General features: G+C 41.0%; 1 protein-coding gene across 2 annotated transcripts in view; it reads right to left on the bottom strand.

The window, feature by feature from the left end:
* The window catches only part of zgc:110158 (uncharacterized protein LOC553590 homolog), a 42329-nt gene extending 30127 nt beyond the window's left edge, over positions 1-12202 (bottom strand). For both annotated transcript variants that reach the window (XM_042388803.1, XM_042388804.1), the window contains exons 1-3: positions 11911-12202; positions 3984-4056; positions 3111-3172 (exon numbers count right to left, since the gene is read on the bottom strand). In XM_042388803.1, the coding sequence (XP_042244737.1) occupies positions 3111-3172; positions 3984-4056; positions 11911-11966 (191 nt within the window). In that variant the 5' untranslated portion in view covers positions 11967-12202. The remainder of the gene's footprint in view (positions 1-3110; positions 3173-3983; positions 4057-11910) is intronic.

Genomic DNA, 12202 nt, shown 5'->3' with positions numbered 1-12202 from the left:
CGGTGAATCCATTCGATTCATTATCATAGTATAAACAATACTTTTTGTACTTTCCATGTTTTAGACGAGAGCGGCGAAGATCATGTGATCTACACATGCAATAAAACATTAATGCAAATTCAGCTAGACATTTTTATTCACTTATTTTAAAATGTTATGATAATTTCTTCAAATTTAAGGTGCTTTAGCTTTCATATCTTGTGTAATGAGTCGTTTAAGGCATGTAAGACATGTAAAATCTAGTGTAAAGCAGACACACTTTTAATTGAGTAAAACAATGTAGAAGCCTCTTGGTTTGGCTCGGACTCTTCCTTCGTCTTCAAGAGTCTAAAATGAGGGCATGAAACAGGCTCTACTTGCGTCAAACTTCATAACAATTAGCTAAAGGTGAAGGATTTAGTATCATTATGTTGGAACTAGAGCTGCAACAAATACAATTTTCAAATTCTCTGATTCCAGCTTCTGAAATGTGAATATTTGTCTTCTATGATAACAAACTGCGTATCTTTGGTTTTAGACTATTAATCTCTTCTTTAAGCTCTTTAGGAATTATGAACATTCTTCATCATTTCCAGACATTTGACTAATCCATCACTTAAGAAAATAATCAATAATGAAAATAATGGTTAGTTGCAGCTATTCCTCAGCAATGATCATTCAGGGCATTTAGATAAATTGGGTCCTCAGGAAGCAGCTTCATACACTGTATCTCATACCGATGTCATGATATGAGACTAGATATTGTGATATGGCATAAGTGTTGTCTTTTCCTGGCTTTAAAGGCTGAATTACAGTAAAGTGATGTAATTTTCTGAACTTAGCAGACTGTTCTAACTCTTCTATTATTTTTCCTTTACCTGCTTAGTCATTATATCCACATTACTGGTGAATATTTATCAAAAATCTCATTGTGTAAATATTTTGTCAAAGCATCGATAGTCATCCCTACAATATTGTTGCAATATCAATAGATACAAAAAATATTGTGATATTTGATTTCGTCCACATCTGCATCACTAACAGACTTCAAAATATGGTAGTAGGTAGGGGAGAAATCTGATAACTGACGAACTGCGTGTGAACAGTGGATGTGGGTTTTACAGTAATATGTTTAGTGCGGATGTAAAGGTGTGCGAAATCCTGGCTTATCCTGATTTCTCCCGGTAATCAGGTTTCATGTGTGCATGTAAACAGAGCGAATGTGAACTACGGGTGACAGCGACGTCCAAAAAACAAGTGAAATTGCTGATTGGTGCTTAAGGTGTTGACCCTAAAAGGTCAAATCTTAGCCAGGGGCAGAAATGACGGGGGGGGGGAGCGGAGGGAGAGGTGACACAAAGGAAGCTGGAATGCAACGGGTTAATCTGCTAAGAATCCCTCTCCCACGTGAACAAAGGAGAAAAGTGGGAGGTGGGGGGCACACAAAGGGTGACGAGAGGGTGAGGAGGAGGAGGGGGAATATAGGGGGTGGGGGGCATTCTCTAACCATCTGGATCTATTGTTTCAGGGACGGGGGTGTAGGATGGAAAACTGGAGGAGGGGAGAGGGTAGAAGACGGGGAGGGAGGGGGTCACGCCCTCGGTGAGTCTGGTCAACCCCAAGGCTGTGACTGTGCAAGACCTCCCACCCATGAAAGTCATTTTTAATCATTCAATCACAGCTATGATTAAAATTTAAATCAAGTTTTTTTTTTTTAAGCCACGTGAATATCTGTTGCTGATGTTTACATACGTGAGTTTTATATATTCAAATTTGAATTATGGCTCTTTTAAAAGCCTTTAGACCATGAAAGTGCAATCGAAGCTACTGTTTATGAATATGACAGTTATTACAATCAAATTTTCATATCAGTTGATATCAATTATTATCACAATAAATGTCAAATCTTTTTTTTTCCACTTTAAAGGCTGATTTTTGCTCCTCAGTGAAAGTTGAAGAAATCAGATGTTTAATTGTGGTTTTAAACTATTCTTTATGGTCAGAACATTTCACAAATCTGAGGTAAGACATTCAAAACAATTACAATGATTTAATCTTTTTGTCAACATCAAAATGTGCATGAATAAAATTATGTAAAATCCTTTTTCAGTCCTGTTTCCTCGACAAAATATTGATAGAAAAAATTAAAGTGCGGTTTGATACAGCAACACGTGTAAGACGGCTCAGACTGCAAAGTTAGTAACATGTCCAGTAACACACAATAATGTGAGCATTTCAGTTCCAACTAATTTATACAACTGAAAACAACCACAACACAGAGCCTACAGAAATCACCTCTGCCCAGATGAAGCTGTGACCAGATGTGAGGAGGTAAGAGTATCGTCTCATTTCCAGTTGCTGGTGTTTCTGTGCCACTGGTAGCGTTCTCGCTGCTCTCAACCCAGTTCATTTTGCTATATTCCTCATTACTGCGGCTAATTACCCGCTGTACATTTAACCATACATGAGTTCTGCTCAAGCACTCACAGCTCTCTCCTTCTTTTAGCGACTTTCTCGCTAATCCCACAGTTGTTTACACGCCATTTAGATCTGCTAGTAACTTTAGCAGCTATGGCTTCTCTCTCTCTCTCTCCCCCTCTCGCTATCTCTTGCTCGGTGTATGTTATGTTTAGCTATTCTTCTGCCTACTTTAGTGATAATGGTACATGTAATAAATGTAGTTTATTTGCCATGATAGAGGTGAGGCTCAGTGAATTAGAAGTGCGGCTCTGCACCATGGAAACACAGCCGTCATTAACTGCTGTAGTTTGCCAGCCCCTGGCAGCCGGTGCAAAATCAGTTTAATAGTATCTAACGTTTATGGAACATTTGTTATATTTCTATCGTGGAAAATTATATTGATATAATTATAGTTATCGTTTTATCGCCCAGCCCTAATGACAGTAATGAATTATGTAAGGTCAGGATGGACACTGGAGCCCTATCAGTGAATATGTGTGTGTGTGTGTGTGTGTGTAGGGGAAAGGAGGGGCTGATACACAGCAAGCACATTTTGAGACATGAACTCTAAAAACTGTTTACACGCCCAAGCAAATACAATGGAACGGCTTATCAAAACAAACAAGAGAAAAGCAACCGCTCCTACTAGAAAAAGTGAAAGTGACACTTACCACCACCACGAATGGAGAAATCCAGGGGGCTCCCCTAATGTAATATTCTTCTCCCATCGAATCTGGAGAAGAGAGGAGAGAGGAGAAGAGAGGAGAGAGGAGAGGAGAGAAGTCACTTGTGGCCACTAGAGAGAGGATTATGTCTGCAGATCCAGGGGTTAAGAACATATAATCAGTCAGTCTCAAACTGTCAGTGGCCTCGGACGTGATGATAGGCATCTTTCTAGCTCTGAACTTCTCCATCTTCCTGACTTTCTTCCCTCTCTGTCCTGTTCCTCTTCTTACATGTGAAGTATTGTTATGACTCCAGAGAGAAACTCAAATCATATACTCTTTCATTCACTCGCTGTTAGCCTGTCTGCATCACAGGGGCTTGGTAAAGTCTATATAACATCTACAATGTCCACAACAACTGGACAGTGCTGAACTAATGCTACAATTGGAGGCTGCATCAGTTGTTTTTACACTAAAGATTCACCGTGGTGGACAGTGAGCAGGATCTGGTGTAACTTTATAGAATTTGTTTATGAAAAACATATGCAACATCTTGCGCTCTGTAACCATATGTTGCATGTTTGCACTAACAATGTAGAGTTTATGTGGGAGGGCTAGAAGTTGTACATCCACTATCTATTATCTACTACAGCAGAGTTACAGTATCTACAGTTTTACTAACAAAGAATGGAGCAGTTTTACATTCACAAGTAATCAAGGCCCATGTTTCAGGTAACAAGAGTTTAATAAGGCCTTTTTTTTGGATGTGGGTTTACTTGCTGATTATCATCTTCACAAATGGCACAAATGAGGGGACTTCAGAGTGGATAGTTTGAGTGCAATGTTTTTATAAACTTAAAGTTAAAGATGCCATCTTACCTCAGACAGGAAGGTCTGTGCTGACTTCTGTGCTCCCACATGTAGCAGGTACTCGTACACATATAACGCTAACCTGAAAAGCAAAAGGAAAACGACGTTAGTAACCAAATTGAGTTTCTCACAACCACCATGGTGTCAGACTCTCCTGATTTGCAACCAGCATGCACACTACAAGTAGACTTTTTCAACTAAATGGTCCCAGAAACCCACTGTAGGAACCAGGAAGCTAAACACAAATCAGGAACAACTTTAAGGTCTAGAAGTCCAATCAGCGTATTCACAGTTTTTTGTGTTTTGTTTTTACTATGTCTGAGGAACTGTGAGGTTTGGGAAAATTAGACCAATAAATCATTAAAAAGCAGCCATGTAATTTGAGAGGTCTCACGAGAAAACACACAGTCACCACCTGGAATTTACTGTTGTGTGATTGTGATGTTTGAATGGATGTGGGGAAAAGAGGTGGAAAAAGAGATAAAAAGTACTTTTAAAATGTGTCCTTAAGCAAAGATAAATGAGATTTTTTTCTGGTTCTTTGGCAACTTTAATAACCTTACTGAAACAATTAGCAAATAAAGGAAAAGGGTCTACACTGGTTTTCTTGTTGGTTGACTTTCTTTATCTTGTTTGTTTTTCTTAATTAGTAAGAAAGTCATCTGCATTACTACAATTTAAACATCAGTGACATTAAAGAATGTTCCTTCCTAGTCCTCATATTGATACCAATAACAACCACTACTTGCTTGCAGGCATAATGAACGCCATGTAAAAGATGCCATGAAGACATGAAGCCTGTGTTCAAACAGACTTGCCAGTCCTGGACTGCTTGTCCGTAAAGTACTACCTCAGGAGCAGGGGCAATTCGGGGATCAGAAACCACAGACCAGGACCTATTACTGGCTTTATGTTCTTATAGTTGAAATACAGGTGAAGCTCCAGAGAACCTCTAAAAAAGGTTTCCGGGTTTCTAGAAATTCCTCAAATCACAACAGAACCCAAAAAACACTCACAGACCTGTAAAAACCTGACCTGAAAAATATTCTGCTCTGCCTGGACACACCACATACCGACAGAAATAGCAGCATACAACAGGCATTCCCACTAATTCCAGCAATATTTAAAAAAAAAAATAAAATTAAAAAAAAAAACCTCTCCAGACTTTTTCAAATCGTTGCTATTATAACAGGCCAGCCACACTTGAAAATTGTAATCCACCAGGGTCTATTAACAGACACAAGAACCATGCTGTGGAGTGGGAAACCCCAATTGGCCTAACATTGTACTCCTAACTCCTTCACTTAGTCATGTTTAATAGGCTGTTAATGGACCATCAATCGACCGGCTGCGTGGATATGACAGTGCCCCGCGTGCACAGAGCAGACTTGACAGGCCAATAAGGTCCTAATGAGAAGGACAGTAGCTCAGTGTCATAGTCCCCATTATTAGTCGATGGACTGATCAATGAAACATGGTTTTGAGATAATCAGGCTGTTGTGCAGTTTGTTTTTAAGCACTGACAGCCCTTTTACTTATCCAATGCTGTCTTCTCTAGTACTGAGTGAGGGTAATGTCTATTTTAGCCTGTTGGACACGAGTTGGGAGTGAACATGGGAAGTAGAGCCAGAACGATTAGTCAATTAATTGATTGACAGACAATTAATCAACTAGTCTGATAAGTGATTAATTATTTTAGTCATTACAATAGCTTCTTTTATAGTAAAAATGACAATTTTCCAGCTTTTCTTTGTCATACATGATAGTAAACAGTGTATTTTTAGATTTTCGACTGTTGGTTGGACAAAACTAGACATCTGAACATGTCGCCTTTGACTCTGGAAAACGATAACTGTCATTTTTCACAATTTTCCAACATTTTTTTTATAGACCAAACGATTAGTCGATTGATTGAGAAAATAATCAGCAGATAAACTCATCGTGAAAATATGGGGAACTCCATACAAGACGCATGACAACTGAATTATTTTTATATCAAACAGTTTTTGAAGAGTGATCAGGTGTTCTTCGGATTTACTCTTTTAGGTTTTACTTTCATGGTACTTCTATTGTATTGTTTGTATTTTCTATGTATTGTTTATGCTTCGTACAAGTAAAGATGTATTTTTATTGCACTGTATATTTTTTTATGAAGGCCAATTTTAAAACATGTGTTGCAAATTAGCTTAGGCTATAAATGCTATAGTATGTGGCATTCAGTTAATCTTCTATGCTTATGTATATGACCCTATAAAAATAAACATGGATAAATAAAAGAGCACAGAGTAAATGTCCATATGTGGGATAGTAAAGCTCAGCACACTTTTCTGTGAGGGTCAAAGTTAAAACGCTCTCATGTTTAGTTAATATTTCTGTTAAATGCTCAGGAATCAAGCTCCAGATGAGGAGAGAAAACAAAATAGCAACAACAGCTGTGGTGTGTTACGATGTGCCCGACCTGCTCTTACTACTAATGGTATGCAAATGTTTAAAATATGCATTGTTAGTATGCAAATTAAGTCTGTAAAAAGATATGAATAGGCAAACAGACAGAAACTGTAGTATGGAGACTATGGTCGCTACATGATCGTACCTTGTCCTTCACACAGAAATAACCCACTTGGGGGACGATTTCTAAACATCATCACAGCTGGAGGAGGCAGCAGCTGGCGGATTTAAATGTATGTTTCTGAAGAATTTTATGATTAAATGTGTTTTTAATCACAAAAGATCTAAACCAGAAACCAACAAAGTTCTCATCATGATCAGTCCTGCTTGGATTTGAAAGACTTGTGGTACGTGGTATAAGAGTACAATCAGCACTCCACATATTGATGAGTTCACATTTGATTTATTAAGTATTTGGTACTATAAAAAAGTAGAATTGTGATAATTATTAGAAGACATTTTCAAATCTGTGTTGTTAAGTCTGGTTGAACCGGACTCTGGTTCGTTTTCCCCCTTGGAACAATTCCTTTGGGCAGATCTGAACACTGCAATCATACTCGGATCAAAACAATGGTACCAAGACCCTTTAGGAGAAGTGGTCTTGGATTGGTACCAAACAAATTCTTTTGGCGTGGTGGTTCGTTTGCAGTGGGAACGTCTGACTCCAATCCAACCCAACTACTAGGCATACAACGCAAGTTTGAACTAAACAGCTCCTGTAGCTAGGTCCACTTTGTCTACTGGGTTGCGGATGAGTGAAATCAACAGTTGCTAGCAGTTAGCCGGAGAGTGAATCAAGGATCTGGACTAGCGCAACGAAGTATGTTGAATTTTTGGGATTTGGGCAGATAGTAGCTACTTCCTGTGTTTACATTCTTGCTGCTGCCCCAGACACAACCAACCAATGAGCAGAGTGAACGTTCTCACATGGCTTTTAGTGATGCATTTTGGTTTGCTAGGATTTTTTTGACCAAAAGAGAGAAAACACAACAACTTTACCAACTCATCAACTGATTCGGACCAGAATGGACAAACTGTAGGTTTGAAAAAGGCCTTAGACACAGCTGTAGGTTAACGAGTTTCCATCAGGTTCCCTTTACCTTTACACCAAGTCTCCAACCTCATCTATATTCATCTGCAAAATCTCAAAGCTTTTCACAAGTACACATCCTGAATTACAGAAAACACTACAGCCACCATGCATGCTCTCCAGCTGTCCATCTATACACCATTTCAGACCAGCACAGCAGATATATGAAGGGATCAGTGCAAGTCAGCTCATCTGGCGCCAAGACATTTCTTACAACTTGGGCTGAACATTGGGCTGCACACTGCTTTGGGTGAACAGGTTTTTGTGTTATGGATTGAAATTGCATTTCAAGTTTCAGAAGTTTCAAGAACATCAAAGTGACTTCGTTATTATTTAAAAGAGAGAAGGCGTTAGAGATGAAGAGATCACGCAATGGAACGGTAAGCAGAAACTGAAACTTTACTTAGTAATTATGTAATTCTTTTTAATTCTACAGTTTATCTGTAACATGCATCAAAACACAGTTGCAGACTTGACTCTTGGTGAACAATGATGAGCACAGATTCACCTGTGATCCAATTTTTATTGTATAAATGGGTCAACTGCAGGTTGACCATACATTCAGTAGACCTGCCATCTTCTGTATAAAAGGGATAATGGTTTTGATGTGCAGTATGTGCGCGTGTGTCTGTGTATGCACAGCCGGCTGTCTGCTAGGACGGTAATAAATAGCTGAGGGTGTTCACCTCTTGCAGATTGTCACCAAGATAAGAAAACATACATGCGCAGACACACATCCAGATGGAACAAACAAACAGTGCAGAAGTGGCCTTTAATGCTAAACTTTCTAATGATCAGAGTTAATAATATTAAACTTTTTACATCTATCATACTACACTCAACAGTGACATCCTGACTGCATCTGCTTGCTTAATTAAGCACAGGTAGCAGGACAAATAGGTTGTTGTACAAATGACCGATACTCTTCAGAGGCTAAAGACTCTTCTTCTGCTAAGGGAGTCACAAAGCACACGCAAACACACACACACACACACACACGACCACTTTAGCCAGGGGAATCTGACCACTTTCGGAGGCTCCTGGCAATTTGTAGGTCACAAAGCTCTCTGTGACCGCTGGTGTAGAGTGTAAGTCGCTGCCACTTGCAGGTCAGTCTCGTATTGGGCCACACACACACACACACACACACACACACACACACACACACACACACACACACACACACACACACACACACACACACACACACACACACACACACACACCTGCACAGCACACACAAATACACACACACACACACACAGATCATGGAGCATTTTACCTCAAGCACTTTGCTGTTTACTAATCACACTTGAACACCTACAGACTCTTATCATCCATACTGATTCTAACTGTTTTGAAACGATTGGGAAAACGCTCACAGGAATCTTTAGAGTACATTAAATGCTTCAAATATTGATATTGTTTGCATATCCCTGTACGCTACAGTTTTACTTGCTTTTTTTTAATACATGTACAAGCCTTCTATAGGAAGTTGACTTGTAGGGAATAGTTAAGGACTTGGTCTTATGTCTAGGGAAAGGAGGATCACACTGCAGATCTCCCCCCAAGAGGCCTTCAATGAAATTTTTATGTGTGGTGTGTGTGTATGTGTGTTTTTGTGTGGGTTGCGAAAGGGGCTGCGTGTGTGTGCACCTGGCATACTGCATTATTAAAGCTCAGAAGCTAGCTCATAGAAAAGGAAGAGAAGTTTGAGGAGGAGGAGGAGGAGGAGGAGGAGGAGAAGGCGCTGACGACAACTGGGAGAGGGAGAAGCTATAGAATAGTGGAGTACAAGGAGAGGAGGAAAATTAGTTTTGACTGGAGCATAAGAGGGGGCATGCCCCACTTTTATGGAGGAGGAAACAGTAGGTGGTGCAGGGGGTCAGAGGAAACGTCAAGTCATGATTTAGAGGAAAAGAGGACAGCGGTGTAGGGCTAACAATCAAAAATATTATTGAAATCACAGTAAGTGCATTATCCAAATCGTAGGAGCTGCATTTTTTTTGATAAAAAAGGTAAAATGTGTCACAACATACCATTATAAATGAAGCATTGTGGTGCTACAGAGAGCCTACAAATCATATTCTCCAGATGTAAGGGAACATGCTTGTTTGGTACAGACCCCAGCAAAAAAAGAAAAACAAAACAAAAAAAAAACCACGTAATTTTTTCAGTGAAAATGAAATGCAAACTTACCATTCCCACTAAAATCATGACTCATATTGCAACATCGGTAAAAATAATGTTCTTTTTATGCATACTGTTCAACCCTATAGCGGTGTTTATTTTTGTGAAATGTGAAATTATACTCAGCAGGCAGGTAGAAAACCTAAAAGATTACTCCAGCGACGGGTATTTCCTTGTTTTTAAGGTTGGTTTTGTGGCCCGGCAGCACCAAAGTTTTACTCCACACTGTTGAAACGACACTCAACTCACTTCTGATTTCACCCTCATCGTCTCGCATGCTGAAACCAAATTTTCGTCCTCCATCACACCATGTGAGGTAACCTCCTGACCTCCCTGTCCGCCGTTCTCCCTTGCATTCTGAGATGGGACATCGGTGCTTGCGTACGCTTAATCCCATAAAGTGAGAAATCTCCCTGATGTACATGACCGGCACACCTGACATCCAGCCCGAGGCTCCCGACAAAACCCCGTCTTTAAACATGGATGAGTCTGCCCACCAGATCCCCCTCTCTCTCTCTCTCTCTTCTGTCTCTTTTCTTTCTCTTCTGTCTCTCTCAACTCTGACGCAAAGCTGAGAGCAGCTGTTTCAGTCTGTCTCAATAATTCAACACTTGAGCGAAGGGATGAGGAGCAGCAAAAGGATGGGAAGCGAGAGTTAGGAGACAGATGAAGAAAGACGTGAGAAGAGAGCGATGCATGATGAGAGAATAAAGAATATGGTTTCACAACAGAGCAAAAGGAGGGGGTGGGGGGTGAGCTTAAGGTAATGAGGCGCCTGCTCATCTTAACAAAAACATACATGTGAGTCTGACATTTCTGTCCCATTTCAGATCCCACCCCAACCTGCTGACTGGTCCAGGGAGTCAGAGTGAGCATGTGCTGGTGTGTACAACCCATCCACTGTGAGGAATAAAGCCATAAGCGTATATTTACCTCCAGGTTGTGCAACTGAACAGGAGCTATCATAAACCATTAACACATCGCAGGGCTCTAAAACAATCAAATCTGACAAAGTTTAATGAAAACACATGCAGGTCTTGGTTGGCTTTGTTACCAGCGACTATCAGCAAAGGAAGTTGGAGCTGATCAATCTATAAATACCGGCTTCTATTTCACAACTAATGCAACGATGTTTGTTGGATTTATATTCCAGATTAATTTGAAATCTCTGCTGATTGTTGGAAGTGCTGGTAACCGTGCGGCATGCATCTCCTGAGCGAACAACAGGCATCGAGACGGTGGCATGCAGACAAAGGGATTGGAGGGCTACTGCTGCCCAAGCTAACACCACCTAAGTTTCCTGACAAAATGAGCCAACTGAGAAGCCTCTCTTTTGGGGTCTGCTACAGAAAGCGGTGGCGGCAATTACAAGCAAGTTTATCCGCAGCACTCGTTCGCACAACTCGGGGAGGGGGGTGACTGAAGAAAAAAATCTGTACGGGCCACAAAAGTTATGAGGCGCAGCTCCTACTCTTGCGCGGAGACGGTAGCGGCGGCTCTCCGCTCACCGAACGCACTCACATGGATACAATGTAGCCAGCTCGTTCGGAGACAGAGCACCGCCGTGGAACGTGGAAGCATTCTAGAACGCGTCCCTGCGCAATTTTTGTAACAAAGCTCCAAACAGCTGTATTCTATTTTTACCTGCTGCTTGAGCGGGGCGACACAAAAGCCAGCTAGCTACAATGCACAGCGTCACTACCAAATGCATTGTTCCTCTCACTGGGGCGAGATGGAAGTAAAGTGGGATCTCCCCCATCCACAATGCTCCTCACAGACAATTCAACCGCGAGTGCACATTTATGCATTATTACTTGGAAACACGTGCAGAAACACTCCCTCCCCCTTTTGTAGAAGCGGTGCAACTTTAGTCGCTTAAAAACCGCCACTCTCTTGGAAAGAAACAAGAAAAGACAAGAGTGAAACTGGCAGTGGAGTGTAGCTAGCTGCCTTGGGCTAACTTAGCAGCCATGCCTGTGTTAAGTTAAAGGATGCAGGAGGCACCAATACACGCAAAGTGGCGAACATAATAAATCAACTAACACAGCATCACTTTTTGTAGCTTGTATGTGAACAAAAAGAGCTGGCTGAACATGCGTTCCCCCGCTGAAGTGCCTGAGCAGCCTCTCACATCAGTTAGCAAGTTTAGCCACCTAGCACAGTCTTCTTGGCTGGATCTCTGTTGTGACAGTGCAATAATGTACTTACTTTTCTCTCGCTTGGCTATCGGAGGGGACCACAGCTCCTTTACCCTTGCCGTACATCTTGGAGGCTGTTCTGATACTTTATTTTATCCCACTCGACACCTGTCAAAGAAAGCTACCAGGAAAACCTACTATCTCCATAGCTACCCAGTTAGTGTTGTCTCCCTATCTCTCCCTTGCGCTCTCTTTGCTCCGGTTTCCTTTTTTTTCTACATCCCCAACATTGCCCACAAATCAGGCAGGGTTTCAGCCGGGGGGAACTTGAAACAGTCCACTGGTGGAGGTTTTTTTTTTTC

The sequence above is a fragment of the Thunnus maccoyii genome, chromosome 16 (assembly GCF_910596095.1).
Source record: "Thunnus maccoyii chromosome 16, fThuMac1.1, whole genome shotgun sequence".
Classification (NCBI taxonomy): Eukaryota; Metazoa; Chordata; class Actinopteri; order Scombriformes; family Scombridae; genus Thunnus; species Thunnus maccoyii.
This window is presented reverse-complemented; position numbering and strand designations above follow the sequence as displayed.